The 27,793-nt window shown below is 42.9% G+C and overlaps 1 protein-coding gene across 1 annotated transcript in view; it reads left to right on the top strand.

Annotated features, from left to right (window-relative positions):
- LOC134656531 (rootletin) overlaps nt 1-24,721 on the top strand; it is a 52,442-nt gene extending 27,721 nt beyond the window's left edge. Inside the window, exons 38-55 of the mRNA XM_063512094.1 lie at nt 4,158-4,271; nt 4,682-4,889; nt 6,234-6,343; nt 6,562-6,738; nt 7,454-7,561; nt 7,750-7,834; nt 8,277-8,371; nt 9,039-9,483; nt 9,715-9,906; nt 9,962-10,117; nt 10,312-10,545; nt 11,009-11,153; nt 11,827-11,944; nt 12,435-12,573; nt 13,822-13,979; nt 15,782-15,952; nt 23,449-23,583; nt 24,602-24,721. Coding sequence (XP_063368164.1) covers nt 4,158-4,271; nt 4,682-4,889; nt 6,234-6,343; nt 6,562-6,738; nt 7,454-7,561; nt 7,750-7,834; nt 8,277-8,371; nt 9,039-9,483; nt 9,715-9,906; nt 9,962-10,117; nt 10,312-10,545; nt 11,009-11,153; nt 11,827-11,944; nt 12,435-12,573; nt 13,822-13,979; nt 15,782-15,952; nt 23,449-23,583; nt 24,602-24,709 — 2,898 coding nt within the window. The 3' untranslated portion in view covers nt 24,710-24,721. The remainder of the gene's footprint in view (nt 1-4,157; nt 4,272-4,681; nt 4,890-6,233; nt 6,344-6,561; nt 6,739-7,453; nt 7,562-7,749; nt 7,835-8,276; nt 8,372-9,038; nt 9,484-9,714; nt 9,907-9,961; nt 10,118-10,311; nt 10,546-11,008; nt 11,154-11,826; nt 11,945-12,434; nt 12,574-13,821; nt 13,980-15,781; nt 15,953-23,448; nt 23,584-24,601) is intronic.
- Nucleotides 24,722-27,793: the final 3,072 nt, after the last annotated feature.

Here is a 27,793-nt window from a genome sequence, read left to right as displayed (position 1 = left end):
CAGTTTTGACACTGTCAGTGACTCATGGTACGGGCTCTGCACGGCTAGCACATGATTACCCGCGGGATAGCTCGCGCCGCGAGAGACGGCAGTCGCCCGTCACAAATTTCTATCTCTATCTGTCAATTCCTCGATTTTGGCAGCATGAGTTCGCACATCGAGAAAAGAGTTCCACGAGAGAGAGCCATCCCGCGCGCGACTTAGCCAATGTGGCCATTTATACATGGAACAAACTTTTCATTCGTGGCAACACTGAATCGGTAAAATAATAATCGGATAAGTAATGAATAGTCAGCCTTAGAAACGGAGCGTCCCTAGTCACGATAACTTTGTCTCTTTCTCGCAGTATGAAGAATAAGAAATAGCAAATATTATTTTTAAGTCGAAAATGTCAGTGTCAATACTGTCAATCAAAATTTGATTCGCTTTGTCGTTACAAGTTGGAATATATTATTATAATTATCTAAAGATTACCTACCTAATCATTAAAATACAACTCCTTACGAATAATTGGCCTTTTGTTAAAAGTTTTGGCTAACAAAATACCATCTTTACGAAGAAGTCAAGTTGTAAGTACTTACGTACACAATTCAATCTTCATAAAGCTCTTTTCCGTTGTCTTTTGCAAAAAAATTACATTCCTTTTAAATCTTATTTACAGACTAAATATCTTATGCTAATCCCCGACATATCTCCCTTATGGCTGGCTAGCCGCTGCATTGCTGGCTTCGAAGATAGATTGAATGACAATCATGCACAAGCACAAACACGGAGGTATTCTCTACACCTAAGCATGCTGCTGCTAACCGCAGCCCTCCTGCCATCACGGAGGACATAGAAGGGCTCAAGTTGGGAACCTACTCCGTGCAAGGACAGTCGAGTGTTGATAACACTTCTCAAATAATGTGACTTTTAAATAAATACTACCAAAAACTTTAAATGATTTTATTTACTTTGACCTTTTTGAGATAGGTACTCAGATTTAAGTACGATTCGTCGGAGTCGGAGCGCATTTCACATTTGTATGCCCAAAGCCGAGCCGGTCGGCTGCTTGCGGATCGGATGGCTCCGGGCGGATTCTATCGCTTCTGCCACACATTATGTAAATAGGTACACTGAAAAAGCATTCCGGCGCGGCCCAACTCCAGCCGGTCGGTGGGAATCGTAACTTAAGGATTAGGCTAGTACCAACTCGTACACTACAAAGTAAGTATTACGGCTGTGGTCTTCTGTGAGGTGGAGTTTGAGTTGAGCTGCCAGATTCATTATTTGCATTCTTTGTGGAATGTTGTTTCACAAAATTTCGTCTAAATCGGTTCGGCGGATTAAGCGTCAAGAGGTAACATATAGTCAGCAGCAATAGTTGCTAAGCGGGCGAGGTGTTCAAAATTACCTTGACGCGCTCTTATTCTCTTAACAATAAAGTCGCGTCAAGATCATTTTGAACACCTCGCCCGCTTAGCAACTATTGCTGCTGACTGTACATAGGTACAGATTTACTTTTGCATTTACTTATTATAAGTGAGGTTGATCGCAATATTCAGGTCGGGATTGTGTTGTTTATATCCCACAATGAATGGAAACACCTAAGGAGCGACATAATATAGGTTGTCAACAATAATTGCATGTAAAAATACGCGTGTAAATATAACGGGTTAGCACTGATTGATAGCACGTAATTGTTTCCCGGATTAGCAATGTAATATTTTTGTATCAATTATTTATGTTTCTATTAATTATCCCCCAGTCAATTCGCCACCAAAGGTTTGCTTTGTTGATGTGGTCGTGATCGTACAATCTTAGGCTTAGATTTTTTTCTGTCGGATTTTCGTTTAACTTAAGAGAACAAACAAGTCATTGTGAAAAAATATAATAATTTTGATATTAATGGCATGATCATGAAACTCAAGATTCAAATTATACTTAAACAAAAAAGTGTTGTAGTATGAAATAAATATAAAATATGGAAAATTATCTTTCTTTTAGAACAAAAGTCAACAAAACTTCGACCAAATGCGCTTGTCGCCAAACTCAGTACCGGGAGCAAACCCTAGTCGCGACCCTCTAGCCTCGAAGACAATTTCTCTCATTTTGACGTTCAAACGCGGGACATTTTGTCTCCCATAGTACACTCGTGCTACGATTTTCGAGAGTATCCCGCGTGGAACTGTCAAACGACAAAATTATGTCGCTTTGACATTTGTCCGCGAGACAGCGGGTTGTCGCGCGGCTCTTATGCTACCGATTCGCGAGAGAGCTCTATGTCGCGGCATTTTCTCGCCTGTCGACTGTCGCGCCCATCATGTGCTAGCCGTGCTGAACGTAACTTCACACTGCCATACAGATTGATAATAAAATATACAAAATACTTATTATAGCGGAATACATTTATACAACAATGAATATTTAATTATGTTGAGTTAGTCTGTCATTTAATTTCATAACAACATTTTAACTAGTTATGTTTTAATCTGCATTAAATTATTATACGTGAATTATTTGACTGGTTCTTCAATGTATGGCATAAACCTATCCCTGTCCAAGTCATATTCTAATCAAATATGAACCGCGAACTCTCAGCGGCCAGTACGTACAGCAAGAAGGTTATTAGCGGATTAATGTCGCTGATTGGTAGTTATTGACATTATATGCATTTCATCTACACTTAGCTGTGTACGTTAGTGTAATAGAGACAGGCTCTGTAAACGTATCGTCTTGTTTAAATGTAGGCGTAATTGTGTATGTGTGCTAATTTGGCCCGAGAATTTGAACGGTAATGTTCCCAAAGGCGGTTTCCAGTTATATGCTTTCACTGCGCTCGTACCCTCCATTCTTTGCTACTTCTTGAATTTATTGTGAATCTTTAATATGAATACTATTGTGCCTGTCGAATGAAAACTTAACTTTTGTGTTAAAAAACAGTGTGTCTTTCAAGTTAACATAGATGAAGAAATATCAGTAATAGCACAAGAATCACTAAAAACAGGTAGATACCGTAGAGAAGTCCACTAGATGACATGAAAAATATTTGTTAAATTTACAATTTTATTTCAAAGTAAGTGTTTGGTCGTAGAAAAAGTATTGTATGCAACGTTGTTTAACTGAGTCAAAAAATACTCGTGGCGTCTTTATTAACAATTTTCGGCTTCGCCTCAAATTGTTACTCACGCCACTCGCCTTTTTTGACCCCTCTTAAACAACGGTTGCATAAAATACTATTATGTGTCTTTTAATTGAAAAACACATTTTAAAAATAAGTTACGGCAAATATGTAACAATTATGAATCTAATACGATCATTTATATTCTTCTGCTTTCAAGTAATAGTTTTTGATTTATAAAAAGCGTTTCCAATTAAAAGACATGTCAAGATCGCTTACCTTCTTGCAAGTTCTTTCTAATGCTAAAAAGCGGCCAAGTGCGAGTCGGGCTCGCCCATGAAGGGTTCCGTATTTAGGCGATTTATGACGTATAAAAAAAAACTACTTACTAGATCTCGCTCAAACCAATTTTCGGTGAAAGTTTACATGGTAATCTACATCATATATTTTTTTTAGTTTTATCATTCTCTTATTTTAGAAGTTACAGGGGGGGGGACACACATTTTACCACTTTGGAAGTGTCTCTCGCGCAAACTATTCAGTTTAGAAAAAAATTATATTAGAAACCTCAATATCATTTTTGAAGACCTATCCATAGATACCCCACACGTATGGGTTTGATGAAAAAAAAATTTATGAGTTTCAGTTCGAAGTATGGGGAACTCCAAAAATTTATTGTTTTTTTTCTATTTTTGTGTGAAAATCTTAATGCGGTTCACAGAATACATCTATTTACCAAGTTTCAACAGTATAGTTCTTATAGTTTCGGAGAAAAGTGGCTGTGACATACGGACGGACAGACAGACGGACAGACGGACAGACAGACAGACAGACATGACGAATCTATAAGGGTTCCGTTTTTTGCCATTTGGCTACGGAACCCTAAAAAAACGAACTATAATGATTTGTCGAAATTATTGAAATACTTAGGTATATCTTCTTTATTGTAAAAATTATCAATTACTTCCAGATTTCTAACGTTCTGAAAACTTTCCATGACTTACATTTATAGTAGCACATACGTACTTGATTTCTAATGATGTTCGACTGCTTCTAGGAACTGCTTCTACGTTTGGAAGACTGCCGGTCCAAGGAGCGTCGTCTCGAGGAACTTAAACATAATCTTGAAGTGTGTCTCGCCGACGCGACACAGCAGATTCAGGAGTTGAAGGTAATGTTTCACGAATAAAATTTTGTTGACCCGATTTTCAGGCTCGTAATTAGGGTTCCGTACCCAAAGGGTAAAAACGGGACCCTATTACTAAGACTCCGCTGTCCGTCCGTCCGTCCGTCTGTCACCAGGCTGTATCTCACGAACCGTCATATTTCTGTTGCCGCTATAACAACAAATACTAAAAACAGAATAAAATAAAGATTTAAGTGGGGCTCCCATACAACAAACGTGATTTTTGACCGAAGTTAAGCAACGTCGGGCGGGGTCAGTACTTGGATGGGTGACCGTTTTTTTGCTTGTTTTGCTCTATGTTTTGTTGATGGTGCGGAACCCTCCGTGCGTGAGTCCGACTCGCACTTGGCCGGTTTTTTTTGGTAAATATTTATCGGGTGTGAAATCGTGTGCAGGCCCGTCTCGGCGGCAGCGAAGGGCGCTGCCGCGCGCTGGAGGCGTCGCTCGCGCAGTGCGAGCACGGCAAGCGCGAGGCCGAGGCCAAGCTGTCGTCCATCGCGCACACGCTGCGGCGCGTGTGCGGCGTGCAGCCAGACGGCTCCGTGCACGCCGCCGCGCGCCGCCGCCTCGCCAGCCCGGCGCGCCGCTACAGCCCGCACCGAGGTACTGGTACCACAGAATAACTAATAGTACTACCGTACAGAAAATTCACTCCTTCACAAAAGTCAGATTTAGGTATAAAATTACACCTATATCGCCGCCTGCAAGCAAAATTGAACCTTATAACCGCGCACGAACCGTGAATCTCCTTTGCGCGCCGCAGTTTTATGACCGAGCTGTGAGTGTCGGCACGGGGTTATCACTTGACAAGTTTTTATACCTATACCTACCCACTGATTTATTATTTTTAAGATAAATATGTAGGAATTACAAACGTTGATTATGTAAACATACATTTTCTGGAGATAGTATGTCTGATTCTCACGGAAGTAAGTTTCGAAGCCATTGTGTATTTTCAATTTTGCGCGAGCGCCACGTGACACGACTATCGTGCACGCCGAGCGGCAGCCCACTGCCATACGCCTGTCCGATGGGCGCGCCGGCCAAATGTACGTAAACTGCGGAGTGACACCCCCCTGCTGGTACTGTGATGCCAAGGCCACGGAATGCACGCTCCGAACCAGGGATGTTGCGAACATCCGCATCCGCAACCGCGGAACTTCCGCATTATTTTCAACATCCGCATCTGCATCCGCATCCGCATAAAATCGATGCGGAGTTTAATGCGGATGCGGATGTGGAGAGGTCGGTACAGGAACGTCTTAGCATCGGCGTAAGTGCTAGACTGCTAGGTAATTTAGTCATTAACCAAAAAAACCTATTAGAAATGAGCAGTCAAGCGTGAGTGGGACTTAATGTACGGAACCCTTGGAACGCGAGTCCGACTCGCACTTGGCCGGTTTTTTTAAATAAAAATTACTAAAATGTAATATTTGACGTTTTTTGTGTACCTATCTTGACATCCGCATCCGCATCCGCGGATGTGAGCCTTTATAAATCCGCATCCGCATCCGCCTCCGCGGATGTCAAAAAATCGGCATCCGCAACATCCCTGCTCCGAACGTCACGAGCGTGCACGTGAACCAACCACCGTACATGTTTGGCGACATTATCGAGCTTGTACGTTTCTGACAGTTTGAGTGTGTGTTTCGTGGCCCTCGGGTAATAGAACCCCGCTTGAACCACCGTACTCGAACCGACGTTGGCATTATGTCGAGTAGGAAGTTTTTGTGAGAACATGACATTAGTGTCAAAAATACTTCATTGACATGCCTAAAGAAAAGCTTTGTGAAAATAACCTTCCATTCACCTAGTAGGTATTTCTAACAATAAAATTTTATGAATTGTTTCAATACAAATTCTGTCTAAATCTTTCTGTAAATTCGTAGCTTACAACAAACTATCCAATAATGAAAGCTTCATTTATATGAAACATATGGTTCACAGGTCGCGACCACTCCGAAGACCGCAACGAGATCATCGACGTGGACCCCGAGCTCGTCAAGAAGGGCGTTCGCAACCTCATGCACGAAGTGTGCCAGATTGAACGGGAGAAGGTTAGTTCCTTCTGACATTGGTTATTGAAACACTAGCTAAAGATACGAGTGTGTTGAGGGAAGCAGCTCTTTCCTGCTGTCTTCTTTTTCCAACACATCCCTTTGTCTATGATCACGTTTACGAGATAGCTCTGCGCTTAATGGGGGCAAAACAAAATACTAAAATTAGTAGTACTTAACTTTTTCACAATTTAAATAAGTCTGTCAATTTGTAACAGGATGACTACAAAACTCAAGTATCCGCCTTGAAGAAGCAACTCAAAGACGCAAGCGAGCAGCAAGGCAAGGGCGACAACAAGTTGCAGTCGATCACTTCCAACCTCCGCACAGTGCAGGAAGAGAAGGCTCGCTTACAGAACCTGCTGGGACAGAAGGACGCGCAGCTTACTGGACTGGTAAACCGATTTACTTCATTGTACCGTAGAATAACTGCAGTCGATTACTCGATAATCGATAACATTACTTCGGGTCCACTGACAATCCAACCTCTAGACTGAGCTTAGGCCAATTCTTTCATGAAACCGATGCTGCCAAAAATACGGGGGTGCGGGGGGACGAGGTGAGCGAATCCCGTGCCGTGATTGGTCCGTTCAAGGACACGGACCAATCACGGCTCTGGATTGACTCGAAGATGGAGTAACGCTACCGTATGTGTGGCAGAGGGGGTAGCGCGACTATGCTATGTCTAGAGGTTGATTGTCTGTGTTCGGGTCTCTATTGTTTCCCTAATCGTTAAAGCCATAATGTATTGTTTGCCCGCATTTTTGTTAGTCATTCATTTGGTTCAGAAACGCGTCACTTTTCAGGATTGCCATAAAACAAACCTAACCTGGTTAGGTTAATATTTCAGGATTTTCGTTAGGTTAACGGTTAGGTGAAATGTTTCAGTTTTATGACTAATGAATAATGAATTAATGATAATATGACCAACAATACATTATCACTTAAAACTTTATGGGAAACAACGGGACCCCCATTACTTCATGTAACTGTAGAAGTGGCAAGGCAAGGGCGACAAACTGCAGTCTATTACTTCCAACCTCCGCACAGTGCAGGAAGAGAAATCTCGCTTGCAGAGCATACTGTTGAACATTAAAATGTTGTTTTCAGAATGAATCAGTCCAGTCTAAGACTGTCGAAATCAGCAACCTAAGGGACAAGATCACGAGCCTAGAAGCCACGCTCAGCTCCGTTACCGAAGAAAAGGTTCAGAACGAGGTAAATCTTGAGTAATCAATCTTGCAAAATAGCAGTTACTTAATGATGATTTTGAGAAACCTAAATGTTTGACGTTCGATACGTAAAAAAATCGTAAATTTTTTAAATTGTTGGAGTGTATGTTATTATAAACATATTAAATTCGAATATGTAATTGTAGAAGTTCATAATTGGAGTGGTTTTCGCAGAATAAAGGCGAGAATTTGCGAGTACAGTTGGCGGAGCGCGTGCAAGAAGTAGGCCAGCTGAGGGAGGCGCTAGCAGCGGCTGAAGGTATTATTGACTACTGTTAATAGTACTAGTAAAGTTATTATGGTCAAAGTCAATCAAATGGAATGTGGTGACCGCGAATCGTATGATACGGTCCATATAGAACGGCGGTCTTCAAATTCTCCCGCTTCCTTTACGCGAGCCGGATCTCTTAAAGCCTTCGGTTTTACCGCTTTCCTTTCATTCACTCGCGCTCACCACAATCACGACTGGCAGGATCGCCATGTGATGTGGGAGATGTGTAAGCGAAACACACGTTATTGTCGGTAAGAGGTTTATTATAACACTGTCTAATTAAGATCGGTACATGCTTATATAGTAACGTAACGAACAGTGGAGGGGAACATACTCCGCACTACATTGCGGGTAAATCGTGGTTTTAAGGTACCTGGTCTACTATTGCTAAACATGTAACGTGGGGTTGTAATGTTGGGGTTGTTGTCAGGGCGCGCGGCGCGGCTGGACGTGCGGCGCGCGCAGCTGGAGGGCGACGTGCAGCGCGCGGCCGTGGCGGCCCGGGACCGGGACCAGGCGCTCAAGGTAAACTAGTATTGACCACAAAAACCCTAAACATCCGTTTACAACGAGTATTCAAATTTCGAACATAAATAGACAAGCGGCCCGCGGGCAAATAACAAGTGACGACGTGTACGAATTAGCCACGATCACAGACAATCCAATCTCTAGACATAGCATAGTCGCGCTACCCCCTCTGCCACACATACGGTAGCGTTACTCCATCTTCGAGTCAATCCCGCGCCGTGATTGGTCCGTGTCTTTGAACGGACCAATCACGGCAAGGGATTCGCTCACCTCGTCCCCCCGCACCCCCGTATTTTTGGCAGCATCGGTTTCATGAAAGAATTGGCCTAAGCTCAGTCTAGAGGTTGGATTGTCAGTGGCCACGATTAACCAAGATATCTAAGGGGCAGGCGGCTTGTCATTACGCAGGCAAATATAAATACTCAGATTTTTAATTTCCGAACGTGTTGTGAACTCTACCTTAACCTTAAATCGCTAGTAACGCACTATCCACGGCGTTATTCATAAATGTCTGCTAACTTAATCAGTTGATGATCACCGTTGGCCCTATCTGTCGTTATGCCATAGAGAGGGACAAACGATGATCATCAGCTGATTAAGTCATCAGCCGTTTATGAATAACGCCATTATGCATTTTAAATCTACAACGAATTCCATTGTCCAGAAACTCCAAGAGCGCTGCGAGGGTTACGCTCGCACCATAGCCTCACTAGAAGACCGATGCACGTCACTCAAAGGCACCGTTGAGCAACTGTCGACGTCGCTTCAAAAAGCCGCCTCTGCCGAGAGCGAGCTCAGAGCGGAGTTGAGCAAGACTCAGCGCATGCTCAACGAGGCGAAGAACAACGAGCAGAATGCTATGGACAAATTGAGGCAGATTCAGAAGAACATCGGTAAGTTTTCCTTTGTCCATAGCTTTAGTTCTAAGATCGCGCTGCACGTTACTGAAGGGCACGGTTGGGCAACTTTCCACGTCGCTTCAAAAGGCCGCCTCTGCCGAGAGCGAGCTCAGAGCGGAGCTGAGCAAGACTCAGCGCATGCTCAACGAGGCGAAGAACAACGAGCAGAATGCTATGGACAAATTGAGGCAGATTCAGAAGAACATCGGTAAGTTTTCCTTTGTCTTTAGCGTTAGTTAGAAGATCGATGTACGTCACTCAAGGGCACGGTCGATCATGTGTCGATCTCGCTAAAAAAGCCGTCTCTGCCGAGAGCGAGCTCAGAGCGGAGCTGAGCAAGACTCAGCGCATGCTCAACGAGGCGAAGAACAACGAGCAGAATGCTATGGACAAATTGAGGCAGATTCAGAAGAACATCGGTAAGTTTTCCTTTGTCCATAGCTTTAGTTCTAAGATCGCGCTGCACGTTACTGAAGGGCACGGTTGGGCAACTTTCCACGTCGCTTCAAAAGGCCGCCTCAGCCGAGAGCGAGCTCAGAGCGGAGCTGAGCAAGACTCAGCGCATGCTCAACGAGGCGAAGAACAACGAGCAGAATGCTATGGACAAATTGAGGCAGATTCAGAAGAACATCGGTAAGTTTTCCTTTGTCTTTAGCGTTAGTTAGAAGATCGATGTACGTCACTCAAGGGCACGGTCGATCATGTGTCGATCTCGCTAAAAAAGCCGTCTCTGCCGAGAGCGAGCTCAGAGCGGAGCTGAGCAAGACTCAGCGCATGCTCAACGAGGCGAAGAACAACGAGCAGAATGCTATGGACAAATTGAGGCAGATTCAGAAGAACATCGGTAAGTTTTCCTTTGTCCATAGCTTTAGTTCTAAGATCGCGCTGCACGTTACTGAAGGGCACGGTTGGGCAACTTTCCACGTCGCTTCAAAAGGCCGCCTCTGCCGAGAGCGAGCTCAGAGCGGAGCTGAGCAAGACTCAGCGCATGCTCAACGAGGCGAAGAACAACGAGCAGAATGCTATGGACAAATTGAGGCAGATTCAGAAGAACATCGGTAAGTTTTCCTTTGTCCGTAGCTTTAGTTCTAAGATCGCGCTGCACGTTACTGAAGGGCACGGTTGGGCAACTTTCCACGTCGCTTCAAAAGGCCGCCTCTGCCGAGAGCGAGCTCAGAGCGGAGCTGAGCAAGACTCAGCGCATGCTCAACGAGGCGAAGAACAACGAGCAGAATGCTATGGACAAATTGAGGCAGATTCAGAAGAACATCGGTAAGTTTTCCTTTGTCCGTAGCTTTAGTTATAAGACCGCGCTGCACGTTACTGAAGCGTACGGTCGAGCAGCTGTTGATGTTGCTTCAAAAGGCCGCCTCTGCCGAGAGCGAGCTCAGAGCTGAGTTGACAACACTCAACAACAACCACAATAACAAGACAACAACAACAACAACAAAAAGACAACAAGAGTTGAACAAGACTCAGCGCATGCTCATCGAGGCCAAGTTCTACTCTGTTCTAAATCCCTTTTAGATTGTTGCGCACTTGCGCGTCTATAAAAGGTGCAATCACACTGAAAAGTACGCGAGACCGAGTACAGAGCTTATATCTACGACTTTTTTGTATTCATTCGCCAATTTGATAAATGTAACTTTAGAAACATTTATTATGATAGCGAAAAGGCTGAGAACGCGGGAAGAAACTGTGTACGGTATTCAAGACCTTACCTAATTTGTTTCAGCCAATTGCGAGAACGAGCGACGCGTACTGAGCGAGAAGTTAGAAAGCGCGAAGTCAGCGCTCGTCGAGCTGAAGAGATTGAACTGCACTCTGGAGGATCAAGTGCACAGGCTTACGACGCAACTAGCCAACGTCGAAGTGCAAAGGTATCATCATCATCATATCAGCCTTTTATCGCCCACTGCTGAGCATAGGCCTCTTCGAGTACGCCACTTATCCCGGTCCTGAGCCAGAAGTGACCCGCAATCTTCCGAATATCGCAAAGGTATACATGACTCATATCAGAAAGGCGGGCCAAAAGTGAATTTACAGGTATTTCTCGATTTAAAGGGTTTTGTATGCATTTGATGTTCATCAATCCATACCATTACAAACAAGTATGATAAATACCATACTATGTATTACAAACAAGAATAAATGGTAAATACTTGCTCATCTGCACCATCGGTGATCAGAGGGCTGGCTCGTTTATTTCTCAGCATTCAGCGAGGTAACTCAACCTTAGTGTAAGGCCTGAGTGGACGCTCGAGTTGGGCGTGCAGCGGGGCGGGGCGTGCGGCGTGCATGTTAAACAAATGCAAACGTATAGTAGTGGCCTTAGTGCACGCTGCTCAAATTACTCCTGACCCCGACGCCACGCTGCACGCCCCGCCGAACGCTCCGCTTCGAGCGTCTACTCAGGCCGTACACTTATGGTTGGCACCAGACCGCTCATCGGTTTAGGCGCCACAGGCTAAGATAAGGTCGTTTAAGTTTTTGGGAATGTAATCGTGTTAACAATATCTAGCGAAATAAAAATGATGGGCATTTTGTGAGCAGGTCAGGCTTGGAGTCGCAGCTACGTATGACGACTTGGGACGGCAAGGAGAGCGCCGACAGCGAGATGGAGCGGGAATTGCACGCGCTGCAGCGCGAGCGTAACGAACTGAAGGCTAAGGCAAGCGTATATATGTATACAGTAGGCTTAGCACGATTGCGTCGGGACAGTATCTCGCGCGCGAGATAAACTACTCATCCCTATCTAATTAATACAGATAAAAAAGGCAGGCAGTTAGAAATCCAAATAGGGCTGTGATCAACAGACAATATGGAATCACGAGGTCGATTTTCGAGATACGGCAGATTGCAATTCGAGATTTTCAAATAATTGATAATCTTGTTTAACAATTTTAACCCAGACATTTTATGGCAATTATCCCCTAGTTATGCCTTTTTCTATCATGTCCATATGCTGGAATATGTAACTAAATAATTCATAGATTAAAGTAGGTGGTGCTAAATAAAACTGAATAACAGGAAAATCAATAAATAGGGTAAATCATACCAAAGAATGCATGATTTCCAAATTTTTTTTTCATATGGCGGTAGTTGATCTATTAATAATACATTTACGATGTCTTGCAATAGAAAAAGCTTTAACATAATTATTGGCTGTTCAGAACGATGCTCTGCAAGAGACAGCCCGTAAGGTGGAGGCCGATCGCCGCCTGAACAGGACTTCGGCACTTCGCAGCAAGAGCCACGACAGGACCGAGAAGACTGTTTACTACTCGGATTTGGATTCCGGTAATTATTACTAGCATATACTTTACACCAGGGATGTTGCGGATGCCGATTTTTTGACATCCGCGGATGCGGATTTTTAAAGGCTCACATCCGCGGATGCGGATGTCAAGATAGGTACATAAAAAACATCAAATATTACATTTTAGTAATTTTTATTTCAAAAAACCTGCCAAGTGCGAGTCGGACTCGCGGTCCAAGGGTTCCGTATATTAAGTCCCACTCACGCTTGACTGCTAATTTTTAATAGGTTTTTTGGCTAATGACTAAATTACCTAGCAGTCAAGCACTAAAAGCCGATGCTAAGACGTTCCTGTACCGACCTGTTCCACATCCGCATCCGCATCGATTTTATGCGGATGCGGATGTTGAAAATAATGCGGAAGTTCCGCGGTTGCGGATGCGGATATTCGCAACATCCCTGCTTTACACTTATGCGTTTGAACACATCATCATATTCCTTGCGTTGTGCCGGCATCCCAGGAATTGGCGTGGGCACTAGTTTATAAGCGACTGCCATCTAACCTTCCGACCCGGAGGGGAAACTAGGCCTTAATATTGGGATTAGTCCGGTTTCCTCACGATGATGTTTTCCTTGACCGAAAAGCGACCGGTAAATATTAAATGATATTTCGTACTTAAGTTTCGAAAAACTCATTGGTACGAGCCGGGGTTGAACCCGCTACCTCTGGATTGCAAGCCGCACGCTCTTACCGCTAGGCCACCAGCGCTTCTTCACATATTTATTGATGCGTTTGAACACATATTTGTCCTTATTTTTGACGTATTAATAAGGGTTTTACCGGTCACGTCACTGTGGAATTAACTTTCTACGCATCATTTTGACACGTTACTGCTGCTTAATTTCGGTTTTTAAGACTAGAGTACAGAATAGATTTACAATGTCAACGTATTTCCTATATAACTGTAAGGGAATACTTGTTGTAATCTTTACATATTTCACAAGTTAGCTGAAGACTTGGAGGATACAACTAAACGGAGTAGCCATTAACAGGCTTTCCCCTCTGTCGAAAATAGGCGGCCAACGGTCATACACAATGTATGTACTGACGTTTATCTGACATGGCTATTTTTACGTTACGCATACATTTGACGTTTCCCTCCCCCGCAAAAATCGGCAGACTGTTTTGTACAGAAAATTACAGACATGGCGTCTCCGTTTGATTATATCCTCCAAGGCTGAAGATAAGATATGTCAAATCCATATATTTTTCTGAACATCACGTTTAGGTCCCGATTCAACTAAAGACTCGATGCGCTACAAGGACTCGAACCTGAGCGCGGGACGCAACGACAAGAGTTTCCGCGCCGACCTAACCTTGTTGGAGCTTGAGAACAGAGAGCTCAAGATGAAGATTCGGCGCATGGAGAAAGAGCTTGCTGATAAGGTAAGAGATATAGCTGGTCAAGCAGATCTTGACAGTAAAAAAAGGCGGCAAATTTGAAAAATGTAGGCGCGAAGGGATTTCGTCCCATAGAAAATTCGAATTTCGCGCCTTTTTTTTACTGACAAGATTTGCTTGACCAGCTATAAAAGTAAGTTTATTGCACACAAAACAGAACAGTACAATACCGAAATGTGACATCGAGTGGGTGCATATCATGGGTTACGTAATACAGAATTTCCAGGAGTCCCCGCACTAGGCTAGGCCTGTACCGCGGGAGACCAAGTATACATTTGTATGTCATGTGCGTCTATGTACGGCAGAATTATTATTTTTTAATTAGGTCCCGATTCAACTAGACCCCGACCCGACAACTAGATGCTCTACAAGGATTCGAATCTGAGCGCTTAGCGTGCCCTTCCGTGCGCATTGCTGATCTGCCATCTTGTAGTAGCCTGAATCGGACACATAAACTGTACATTGACACTTGACGCCAAAGTACTGCCCTCTGCAGTTTTCTTGTGCATTGTAGGGTCTGCCATCTTGTTGACTACATTGGAAGCTTAAACTTGCCATTATACTTCGCTGCAATAAGTACGAGGCTCCTGTGTTACCCTCTACAGTATACAGCCGATTTTCAATTTCATTTTAGAAGACGATAAGGACCTGACTGTCCATTTATTCGAAAACTGAATGTATATACGATGCAATGGGACAAACCTGAACTAATCTTTGAGCTGTCAGATGGCCGTAACAAACCCATCTAGTTTTACATCTTTTGAATTATAGGTGAACCAGGATCTATTGAGGGTGCGCCATGTTACGGAAATTTGTTGGTACTAATTTCTAGCAATGGCAACAATTTTAATAATAGACAACATCTACCCTCTATGATAGTTGTCAATATTGACAATGTAAACATTGCTTTGTCTAGTTTCGTGTGAATTATTATTAGACTGCAATAATCATGCCGAAAGTTTTAGATTTTACAGAGAAAAAAGTTGTAAATAGTGTATATAGTTATTTATTGGAAAAAAAACGTGCGGGAGAGAAATTTCTTCCATTAGAAAACATAACGAAATTAGCATCTGATTTGACGGGTAAGTTTCAAACTTATGGACAAATGTCACTATAGTCAGGTCGTCACGATTTGGTTGATGTCTTGTAATAATTTGATTTGTGTATTAGGTGTATTGCATGCATCGGTATCACGGATTGCTAGCGAAGGGCGTAAGGGCGGAATTAAACGACCAAACCTAAAAAAAAGAAAACAAAAAAAGAAAATAGATTTGGATGATATTCACGCTATTCATTTTATCTAAATCGAGTCAGCCATTTAAGCGTAAAAACTGAAGAAATATCCAAACATCAAACTTCGCACTTATTAAAGTTGTCGGAATAAAACAAAAATCATCTGCCAATTTCCATTGTCCCCACTATACAAATTGTTGCTATATAAAATTCAAAACGAGCGCCCTCTTGACAATACTCCCAAAGTTCTGGTTTACCTATAGTACTGTGGCCGAATACAAAGAAAAGTGTAGTCTGCATTTAAAAGTTACATTTGTCACTGAACATTGACTTGATATTGTAGTATCTTCAATAAAACACCTGTTAGACTTGTTCTTGTGTTTATTTTAGTAATAACTTTCTTCTTAATATTATTTACAATGATCTTATTATACAGCACATCCGTCTGTCGTTATTAGATAGGTAAGAGAGAGCTGTCAAAGTGACAGCTATAGATAACATAATTTTAGGAGTGCGTTCCTAAATGTCACTCCGCTACAGATATAATGTTTTAGGAGGCAGAACTGAAATTGGCGCGAACTCGCTACCTCAGTGACCTATCCACGGCATCGCCGAGCCGGCGCGAAGATACCGACCACTACCGGCAGGCCGCCCTGCAAGCCGAGCGGCTCCTGGAAGCTAGAGAGGCCAGTCACCGGCAGCAGATCATCAGGCTCGAGAACCAGGTACATTCACAAACGCCATTAACTCTATTTTTTAGGGTTCCGTAGCCAAATGGCAAAAAACGGAACCCTTAGATTCGTCATGTCTGTCTGTCTGTCCGTCTGTCTGTCCGTCCGTATGTCACAGCCACTTTTCTCCGAAACTATAAGAACTATACTGTTGAAACTTGGTAAGTAGATGTATTCTGTGAACCACATTAATTATTTATTTATTTATTTATTAAGATTTTCACACTAAAATAGAAAAAAAACAATAAATTTTTGGGGTTCCCCATACTTCGAACTGAAACTCAAAAAAATTTTTTTCATCAAACCCATACGTGTGGGGTATCTATGGATAGGTCTTCAAAAATGATATTGAGGTTTCTAATATCATTTTTTTCTAAACTGAATAGTTTGCGCGAGAGACACTTCCAAAGTGGTAAAATGTGTCCCGTCCCCCCCCTGTAACTTCTAAAATAAGAGAATGATAAAACTAAAAAAAATATATGATGTACATTAATGTAAACTTCCACCGAAAATTGGTTTGAACGAGATCTAGTAAGTAGTTTTTTTTTAATACGTCATAAATCGCCTAAATACGGAACCCTTCATGGGCGAGTCCGACTCGCACTTGGCCGCTTTTTAAAAAAAAAATATAGCGCGCTATTGTAAACCTTATTGGAATGCATGAAGGTCTATATTACACTGTAAATGCGCGCGTCAGTTGATATGTTTGGCGGTCAAAAGGTTAAAACACCCAGAGTTAAGTCCATATTTTGCCTTTTAAATACGTTGTCGTCCTACGTCCGATAAAAGTTTATAAAATTTTAGAACCACAGGTAAAGTAATTTCATTTTTAGGGTTCCGTAGCCAAATGGCAAAAAACGGAACCCTTATAGATTCGTCATGTCTGTCTGTCTGTCTGTCCGTCTGTCCGTCTGTCTGTCTGTCTGTCCGTCCGTATGTCACAGCCACTTTTCTCCGAAACTATAAGAACTATACTGTTGAAACTTGGTAAGTAGCTGTATTCTGTGAACCGCATTAAGATTTTCACACAAAAATAGAAAAAAAACAATAAATTTTTGGGGTTCCCCATACTTCGAACTGAAACTCAAAAAATTTTTTGTTCATCAAACCCATACGTGTGGGGTATCTATGGATAGGTCTTCAAAAATCATATTGAGGTTTCTAATATCATTTTTTTCTAAACTGAATAGTTTGCGCGAGAGACAGTTCCAAAGTGCTAAAATGTGTGTGTCCCCCCCCCCTGTAACTTCTAAAATAAGAGAATGATAAAACTAAAAAAAATATATGATGTACATTACCATGTAAACTTCCACCGAAAATTGGTTTGAACGAGATCTAGTAAGTAGTTTTTTTTTATACGTCATAAATCGCCTAAATACGGAACCCTTCATGGGCGAGTCCGACTCGCACTTGGCCGCTTTTTGATTTTGCGTTTTATAAACTGTCAAATCTATTAATTGCTCATTTTCTATCTAGTTAGCTAAATAATAAAAATAAAATTCAACGTGTGTCATCATCCCTATTGTTTTCTGAACGTGACCTATGCTATGTCATTAAAACCATCAGGCATATAATTCCCGGTCCCGACAGCACTGGGTAATAACGAAATTACGGGACGGGATAAATCGGGACCTCTGATCTATGACGTGTTTACGAAGTTATTCGTATTGTTATTACTTACCTACAGGAGCCCATCATTTTAAGGAAAAATACAGACCACACTTCGTTTTCGAATCAGGAAATAACATCAGAAACCTTTAAACAGGATTCTAAATAATATGTGCCTACCACAAAATACCGTTACGTAGGTACTTATACTGTGCGTCGCTTATATCTATTAAAAGCGAAGTTAGCGGAACATTGCTGAATTTGCGCACTAATTTCAAAGAGGTATGTGGCTTTTCAATACAGAAGGGTCCTTATGCTTCAAGTGCAATAAGCACGTTCCCATATAAAATGTCAACAGAAATTCTGATAAAAACGTCCTTATTACAGATGAAGCATAAGGACCCCTCTTATGGAAACCCACATATATCCTTTCCGAGTTGACGTGAAAGTGTTTACCTATTGTTTTATAGTAAAGTTATACACTGCCTCTTAAGCCGCGTACCTGGGTTCGAATCCCGCTAAGGGCATTTATTTGTGTGATGAGCATATATATTTGTTCCCGAGTCACAAGCCTTCTTGAGCTTACTGTGGGACTTAGTCAATCTGTGTAAGAATGTCCTATAATATTTATTTATACCATATAATAGGCTACATGACTAAATTTTTTTATGGTATCAATCGATCGGGTTTGTTTTTAGGATCAAATGTCTATATGGGACCCATTGCATTAAAGTAACACAAAAGTCAGAAATTGTAGTCAAAGGCCGACAGTCGCACTTCACTCGCGAAACGCCCTATACAAAACGGCCAAGGGCTGTGACGTCATCGCCCATCTTGTAGTATGGACAAAACAAGAAAATTGCGTTTTTGTCGGTGAAATATTGCGTTTATGTATATAGTTGCTATACAATATATAAGAAAGCAATATAAGAAAGCAAAGAGCCTTATCTACCTCATAAGAAAAGCTTTTGGGATTCTGACGCCAGATATGATGCTAAAAATTCACAAAACCTATGTTAGGCCTATATTGGAGTACGCATTTCAAGTGTGGAGCCCTTATTTTATGAAGGATATTGACATGTTGGAGAAGGTTCAACGTAGTTTCACCAAAAAACCGAAGAAACTCAAAAACATGTCCTATGAAGAAAGACTACACTTCCTAAAGCTCACAACCTTGAAGGAGCGTAGAGAGCGTGGAGATCTGATCGAGACATATAAAATACTAACCCAACACTATGATCTCAAAGACTTCCATAAGATGCTAGAACGCAATAATAACAACCGTCTGAGAGGTCATCAGTATAAGCTGGTGTCTCGCAGGTCCTACAATAATCCTCATAGACACTTCTTTAGCAACAGAGTGGTCAAAGCTTGGAACAAACTCCCAGAAGACGTAGTATCGGCCCAAAGTGTCAATGAGTTCAAGAACAAATTAGATAAGCACAATGCAAATTCTACTCAGCACGGAAAACTCTGTTGATGACTCTGGATACAGGCATTATCAGTTATTTCAACTGCCTGCCTGCTTTATAAATAATAATAATAATAAGGCAAAAAAAAAAAAAAAAAAAAAAAAAAAAAAAAAAAAAAAAAAAAAAAAAAAAAACCGCTGACACTGACAGACGTCCTTTTATATTTCTTTTCATAAATTATATTTTTACATGTGGTTTTTGCCCTAAAATACTGATAATTTACTCATGTGTGAACAGAGTTATTATTAAATTATGCGGACAACTGATATATTTCATTGTAAACACCTCGATCATGGTATCGCACCCGCATAACTACCGTGTTGACAGTTGTCATACACCACCGGCAAAACTAAGAAATGATTACAAGGAGTCGAGCTAAAGCTAAAGCGGTAACAACAAACGCACGCCCACCACCCCCGCCCGCCTCGTCCACTTCCTCGTCCGCATCGTCGTCAGGCGACGAGTTCGCAACGGCGCCTGACACAGACGGGTCCAGTGACGAGAGCGGGCCGCCGCCGCCGCCGCCACGACCACCTGCGCGACGAGGGCGGCCACCGCTGCCGGCACGCTTGGGGCCTGCGGGACATCCTGCCCCGCCCACGGCTCCCGCTACCGGTGGTATAGTGCGACGCATGAGATGGACTCAACAAATGAACGAGAACGTCATGCGCGCCTATTATGGGGCTACAGAGGGGGGAACACAACTATCCGCCTATCGTTCAAGAATACTGCCTCTGTTTCAGGCTCTTGAACCCACCATCACCGTGTCGGAGCAGCGATTATCGGATCAGGTGCGCGTCATTCAGCGACTAAAGCGGTTGGATGACTCGACACTTGATCGGCTTCGCCTGGAGGCTCTCTCTGCTTGCGCGGCCTCCACCTTGGCGCAGGACCCGCCCGCGACGTCGCCGGATCCGGTGCCGACACCCGACCAGGCACCGGGGGCACCGCGGGTGGATCTCAACGCCGACGAGGAGGAGATCGCGCAGTGTGTGAGTAGTACAGCCAATGAGCAATTGAGGAGGACTCTGGATGAGGCGATTACGCAGTATCGCTCCACTCCCAACACTAGGCCACGATTACCACGTTTGCCTATGAATAGACGCAATCTAGCGCTAATGGGAGCCCTAAACGCTTTACTAGAGCCATATCTACGGACTAGTAAAGATTTAGATGATACGCACGCGATCATGTATTGCGGAGCCATCGCGGCGTGCCGTGTTGCACGAGTCAAGCTTCCGGACTCTGAACGTGCACCTAGGACCGACGGAGGTGCCCCCGCATGGCAAATACGGATCGAGCGACGTATCAGCTCTTTTAGGACTCTTATTGCAAAGCTGATCTGCTTTAGGGGGGGCAATAACCGCCCCCGAGTAATGCGCTTTGTGAATCAGGCGTTCGTGGGGACGGGTATTGAGCCCCGCGACTATATTGCCAATATCACGGAGCGCATCGACTTTCTTAAGCAGAAAGTCTATGCATGGGCAAACCGTATTCGCCGCTACAGAGAGCGTGTGGATCGATTCCAGCAGAATCGTCTTTTCCAGAGTGACCAAAGGAAGGTGTACCGAAAGTGGGAGGAAACTAACCTTCGTGAGTCCGACACGCAGCCGCCGGATCCTACTGCCATGACTGACTTTTGGCGTAGCATCTGGTCGGTGCCTGTCGGACACACCGAGGGGAGTTGGATGAATGTTGTCGAGCGTGAGTGCGAGTCCATCGAACCTATGGGGGTAGTCACTATCACCCCCGATGACGTAAGTTGTGCCATCCGCACGACCCAGAACTGGAAAAGTCCTGGGCCGGATGGATTGCACAACTTCTGGCTAAAATGGTTCCGATGCTCGCACTCGTGCTTGGCAGCACAATTTCAACAAGCCCTTGAGCTTGGTTCTCTCCCACCTTCCTTAACAACTGGTGTCACCTTCCTGCTCTATAAGTCCGGTAGTACCACGGAAGCGAAGAACTACAGACCCATCACGTGCTTACCTACACTCTATAAGCTCCTTACATCCATTTTAAGGACAAAAATCAACGCGCACATTGTCGCTAACAATATTTTGGCCCCCGCTCAAAATGGATGTAGGGTTGGGTCCCGTGGTACTAAAGAGCTCCTCCTCATAGACATGACCATCTGCCAACAAATCCGGCGGAACAGGGAGGCCCTCTCAGCCGCTTGGATTGACTATAAGAAGGCCTATGATTCGGTGCCTCATTCATGGCTGGGGAGGGTCTTAGAGCTGTATAAAGTTGATGCAGCTTTGAGAGCCTTTCTAAGCGCGTGTATGAGGCAGTGGACCACAGTCCTTCGTCAACCAGGAGGCGGGGATGACCGCCCTGGCCCGCAGGATTTCATAAGGATTGAGCGAGGAATATTTCAGGGTGATAGTCTGAGTCCTCTATGGTTCTGCCTAGCTCTGAATCCCCTCAGCACCCTGCTGAAGGATTTGGGACTAGGTTGCCGGCTTCGGAGAGAGGGTGAAGTCATTTCTCACCTTCTATACATGGATGACCTCAAATTATTTGCACCAAATAACCAAGACTTGAAGGAGCTACTGAAAACCACCGAAGTCTTCAGTAGTGCCATCAACATGGAGTTTGGTGTCGATAAATGTGCGGTTATGCATGTACAGCGGGGGAGGGTTGTAAATTCAACAAATTTACAACCTTCTGAGACAATGTCTTTCAGATCTATCTCTGAATCAGAAACCTATAAATACCTTGGTATGTCACAGTCGTTGGGTATTGAGGACGAGGGTATTAGACGGTCGGTGAAGGAGCGCTTTTTCAGTCGGCTCACAAAAGTTCTTAACAGTCTTTTGTCAGGAGGCAACAAAGTGCGCGCCTTCAACGCCTGGGTAATGCCCCTACTCACATACTCCTTTGGCATACTAAGGTGGACTCAGACCGAGCTGGATGCCCTGGATCGGAGGGTCCGGTCACTGCTCACCGCACATCGGATGCTACACCCACGCTCGTCAGTTATGAGATTGTACATCCCACGGAAATGTGGAGGCCGAGGCTTCCTAAACGCCAAGGATCTCCACAACCGCGAGGTGTACAATCTCAGGAATTATTTCCTTAACAACCAGTGTGGGATGCATCGTGATGTGGTGGCAGTAGACAGAAACCTCACGCCGCTCTCCTTGGCAAACGAGAACTGGCGCAAACCTGTGGTACTAAGTACTGCGGATCGCAAGGCGGCATGGGAGAGTAAGGTGCTACACGGGCGGTTCTACAAGGCTCTCACGGGACCCGATGTGGACCTGCTCGCGTCGGTGAACTGGCTACGATTCGGGGACCTCTTCGGAGAAACCGAGGGTTTTGCCTGTGCAATTGCGGACGAAGTAATAATGACGAACAACTATCGGAAATATATCCTGAAGGACGGTACGGTCGACATTTGTCGGGCATGCCGCCGTCCCGGAGAGTCACTCAGGCATATCATTTCCGGTTGTTCTCATCTTGCTAACGGCGAGTACTTGCACAGACATAATCTCGTAGCCAGGATTATTCACCAACAGCTTGCTCTTCTATACGGTCTTGTGGACCGCGAAGTACCGTACTACAAGTATTCACCTGTGCCAGTTCTTGAGAATGGTCGTGCCACGCTCTATTGGGATCGATCTATTATCACTGACAGGACTATTGTAGCCAATAAGCCTGATATTGTGATAATAGATCGAGCGCAACGCCGGGCCGTGCTCGTTGACATTACCATCCCCCATGATGAGAATCTCGTGAAAGCCGAGAAGGACAAGTCCAGTAAGTACCTAGACTTGGCTCACGAGATAACCGCCATGTGGGATGTTGATTCGACGATCATTGTCCCGATAGTTGTTTCAGCGAACGGTCTAATAGCGAAGAGTCTCGACCAACATCTTGAGAGACTCTCGCTAGGTGGTTGGATCAAGGGCCAGATGCAGAAGGCGGTGATCTTGGACACGGCGCGGATAGTCCGCCGGTTCCTCTCTCTGCGGCCCTGACCACCGGTAGCTTGGGCCCTGCCCCGCTGCCGGCGGCATTCTAGGTTAGGTTTTTTATGTGTTTATATGTATTTTTTTATTGTTTTGTAAGTGTTTTTATATTTTACTTTTATATTCATATTATAAATAACCTAACTTAAGAGGAAAAATAAATAAAGAGAATAATAATATTTTATTGCATGAAATGTAAGGAATCGAATGGTACCCTTACTTTTATCGTTTTTGGAAGTTAAAAAAACTTTTTTAAAATTTTGAAACTTTCAGGTCCTGTATTTTTGTAATTTTTCAATATTTTATTTTAATATCCACATTATTGTGATAAATTGCTCGTTTGCTATCTATTTTACTAGATTTTGTTATAAAATTCAACATGTGTCATCATCCCTATTAAGTTAGTTTAACTGTGGCAACCTATTTGTGTCAGGCATCTCAGTTGCGCAGCCAGCTGTCGGCGGAGATTCGGCGGCGGCAAAGCTACGTGGCGCGCAGCGGGCGCGCCGCTCGCGACGTGCAGCGTCTTCGCTCCGCGCTTGGCGACTCGCTGCGTACTGTTTCACAGGTAATTTGACACAAGATCTAGATATACCGTGTATAGTTTGTAGCTTTCTAGTAGACCCCGAAGGCTTATCCTATTGTCTATTGTTCAGTAAAACCGCACGTGCTACTTACCTGCAAAAAAGGGTCCTAATTATTCTATTTGGCACCTGAGCGCGGGCTAGTCCAACGCTCAAAAAACCAGTGTAGGTGCGCTCTCCGATAACGCGCCTTTGTTACGACACATTTTAGACTGGTTCTGTAGCGTTCGACTCGCCGGCACTCAGTAACCGAAGTACCGATTTTTTATGCAGGTGGTTGTGGCACGTGGCACGAGCGGTTTTTCTTAACAATAGACAATAGGATTAGCCTTCGGGGTCTATTAGAAAGCTACAAACTATACCGGGGTGTAGGGATAAAAACCGGGAATGGCATTTACCCTAAGGTAAACTAGCTAACTGAAGTAGATTTTTGAAGTGAAAACTTCTTTAGCGGCGCTGTGCACTTTTTGTGATGGGGAAAAAATGTTAAACTCGCGACTGGTAAGATTCGTAAGACGGACACGTGACCTGATCGAAAAACTGTTACAATGTCATTGAGTTTTTCTTTATTGATTTAAATGCCATCTAGTGAGTTTCCCTCTAACTGGTACTAATATAACTCGAGTACTAACAGTGATGTGCTTAGGGGTTTCAAGTAACGCGACGAAATAACGCTAGATGGCGTTAACCTCAATTATACATAGTGCTGCAGACATTTTGCACTAGTCATTGAGTTTTCACTTCTGCCGGCACTCCCAGAGTGCAACTGGGTTTTTTTTACAGGCACTACTTCCTTAATATACATGAAATGTTACGTCTTTCGAACAGTGATGTGGCCGTTCCGTTCATCTAGACGCCGCCATTGTTAAAAAAATGTCTATACCCCGCATTTTGCTTGGCGGCTGTGTTGGCCCGGCCTGGTAACCAAATATGTGGAAGGTCTAGGTAATAGCGCATCAGAAATTAATTGGCTGTATTGTACAACCGAAACTTGTTCCGCAGGACCCGGCGCTAGACTCGTACACACTGGAACACGAGGCGCGCAAGCTCGACAGCACGCTCGCGCACAGCCTCCCGCCGCTCAACGACAGTTACGACAGCTCCAAATAAAACCATGGCTCTACCAGTGGGGTGAAACTAGATCTTTCGGGCGCTCTCGGCTCAGCGTTGCTACGAGCAATTAATTAGGGTTGGCAAAACCCCAGATAAGATAATGACTTAAAACTTGACAACCCTAAATAGCCGAATGAGATAGTGCCATACATTTGAAAGGGATACATGTTTCGTCCCTGAATCGCTGTCAAACTTCCGTTTTGTAGGAAGTTTCATTTCTGTACGGTAGTAGCACAGAATAAGTACATAATAGTATTATCATACAGAACGGACACGCACCGCCCCGCCCCGACTCGGATTACCTCGCCCGCGACATGAATGTGTGCGTAAGTCGCTCTACTGAGAGCATGTCAGGATTCCGTCAGAAACTCAATGACGCGTGTACAGACGTGCCGCGCACACATAAATGCAAATCATTTTTGATGTATGGCGTGTCCGCACTGTGGTAGTAGGTACTATTTATTCCACCGGCCTATCCTGCTGTAGGTTGACCACAACTCTCGCTGATCTAACATTTGTTGTAACGAATCTAGAGGTTCACGCGCTGTGCTAACGGACGAATGTTCCCAGATGAATAACTACATAGTTCACATGTTTTACTCTTTAGCGGACACACATTTGCAATTATGCGTAAAATAAAAACGCATTTAATACCAATAAAATACGGTACGAAATCAAATGTATTGATAATTATGTCTCATAATATGTATGTTTTTTTTTTATTAAAAATGGGCTTACTCATGGCCACAGACTAGCGAGCTTGATGTCCAATAAATAAAAGGATTCATAAGTTTCATGCCACGCTGTGGATCGTACCTACATATTTTATAATGCATGCTCTGAGATACTGTTTCTTTTTCATCATCTTTACTAGTATACATATACTTATTCTAGATTTATAAAATGTACACACAGTATTGAAACATATCTTTTGCATTGTTAATATCATTGTTTACGATTACAATTATTTTAAGTTTCTTTTATTGAAGAATTATTTACCTACCGTAAAATGTCCGTCCTTTGCTCCCCACTGGGAAATTGCTCTCAAACAGTTTTATATGTACACTAGCGACCCGCCCCGGCTTCGCACGGGTTAACAAATTATACATATACCTTCCTCTTGAATCACTCTATCTATTAAAAAAACCGCATCAAAATCCGTTGCGTAGTTTTAAAAATCTAAGCATACATACAGACAGACGGACAGCGGGAAACGAGTTATGAGTAATAATTTTAAATTTCAAATTTTGGAGTGAGGCTAGGCCAATTTTACGGTAGGTACTTAAATATTTTGCTAATGTAAGATATAATAAAGTGAGATAGTAAATAACAGTATTATGAAGCAATTTATCTAGTCAATATAAAAGTAGCGTGTTATAGTACATTACTGCAGACGCCGGGAAAGAAGGGCTTGCCGGGTGAGTAGGTATAGACGGCCGACCGTAGGGAGGCCGGATAGTGATACGAAGTCGGCAAGACCTTTTCACGGCTAGGCATGTATAGTGCTTTTCTCAAACATATGCCATGAAATAAAAAAAATCACCACTCAAAAAAACAAATTATAAATATCAACCACAAATAGCTACACGAGAAAAGTTTTTTAATTTTCCTTCCAATCTCGCCATAATGACTTTTTTTTACGGAAGTCGTCCATATTTCGCGTGTGTAGTGTTCGAATAGACCCTATTAGGGCCATTATACACAACCTGATAATAAGAATCTCAATTTCAATAAATAAAATAAATGCAGAGGATTTTAAATATTGTCTATGATCTCTGGTGACTTACGTATAGACAAGATTTTAAATTTATTCGTCAACACATCGAATCATACAGATTCTTATTCTTAATATCAGTACGTTCGTGTATAACAGGCGTTAACACGGATATTTTGGTCCGATAACCATTCATTCACTAAATATATAAATATATATATATAGTTTTCTGAAAGAGCTACGATTTTGTATGATTCCATGTACATATGTATATTTTCTAAATCAAATTTCTATTACACCTTATGTGTATAATTGCATGAATTCTATAGTAATTTAAATTGTATTTTTTCCCTTATTTTCTCGTAATGCATGTTAATTATAAGATGTAATTATTTTTGAAAAGATGTGTCCCGCCGAGTTTGTTGCCGGTCCCATATTGGGATACCCTCCTCCAATTGAGGGGGGATTTAAATCTTCTCGGGGCAGAGGTGTAGGGTTGGAGCCGGTCTACCTAGCTTTATTTGACGTTCATAAGCGCATTGTAATTATGCCTACTTGAATAAACTATCTTTTATCTTATCTTTATCTATCTTTATAATTCGGCTGTTTAGCCTGTTCATGGACACAGACCCATGTTTACATTAGAATTTTAAAAAATATTACTTCCCGGCCTAGGCCTTCAATTTCGTATGAAGTTCCTTTACAGTTCTCTGGAGTTGCTCCGCCCTAAACGTGATACTTCGAAGCCTGATATAACGCCCGGAGCGACGACATTTCATTGCATGTTTGAGAAAAGTAACTTATTGTTGTGTGATATGTGGCTAACTGATTTATTGAAAAAGGTTTAATTACTTGCTCAAGAAATTGGTGCCAATGTCAAGATACAGGCAAAGGTAATTAAATAACTACGTTATACATACAGGTACCTAGAGGTGTACCATTAGGTCCATTCCATTAGTAAGCACTAAAATTAATATTTTAATAACAAAACTTCCGTGAGACGAAAGACATATTAAATATATTAAAAACGGGTCACACACGTATTTTAAGTCGAAAAACGCTCGATATGTTCGGCGTTTTTCGACTTAAAATACATGAGTGACCCGTTTTTAATATATTTAAAATTAATATTTGTTAAATATTAACACATAATATGTTGAGACCGTAACGAAAGTACGAAATCCCTCATGTACTCCGAAAAGTTGTCAGCGAAGTACCTAAAAGGGCATTATCACACCTAGTTATGGTTGGTACAAAATTTACACATCTTACGAAAATTCTCATTAAATGAAATCTATTCTATTCAAAAGTTTGACACTGCGTGCTTTATTATGACTAATATATAATATACATACATATATATATAT

The sequence above is a fragment of the Cydia amplana genome, chromosome 2 (assembly GCF_948474715.1).
Source record: "Cydia amplana chromosome 2, ilCydAmpl1.1, whole genome shotgun sequence".
In the NCBI taxonomy this organism is placed as follows: Eukaryota; Metazoa; Arthropoda; class Insecta; order Lepidoptera; family Tortricidae; genus Cydia; species Cydia amplana.
This window is presented reverse-complemented; position numbering and strand designations above follow the sequence as displayed.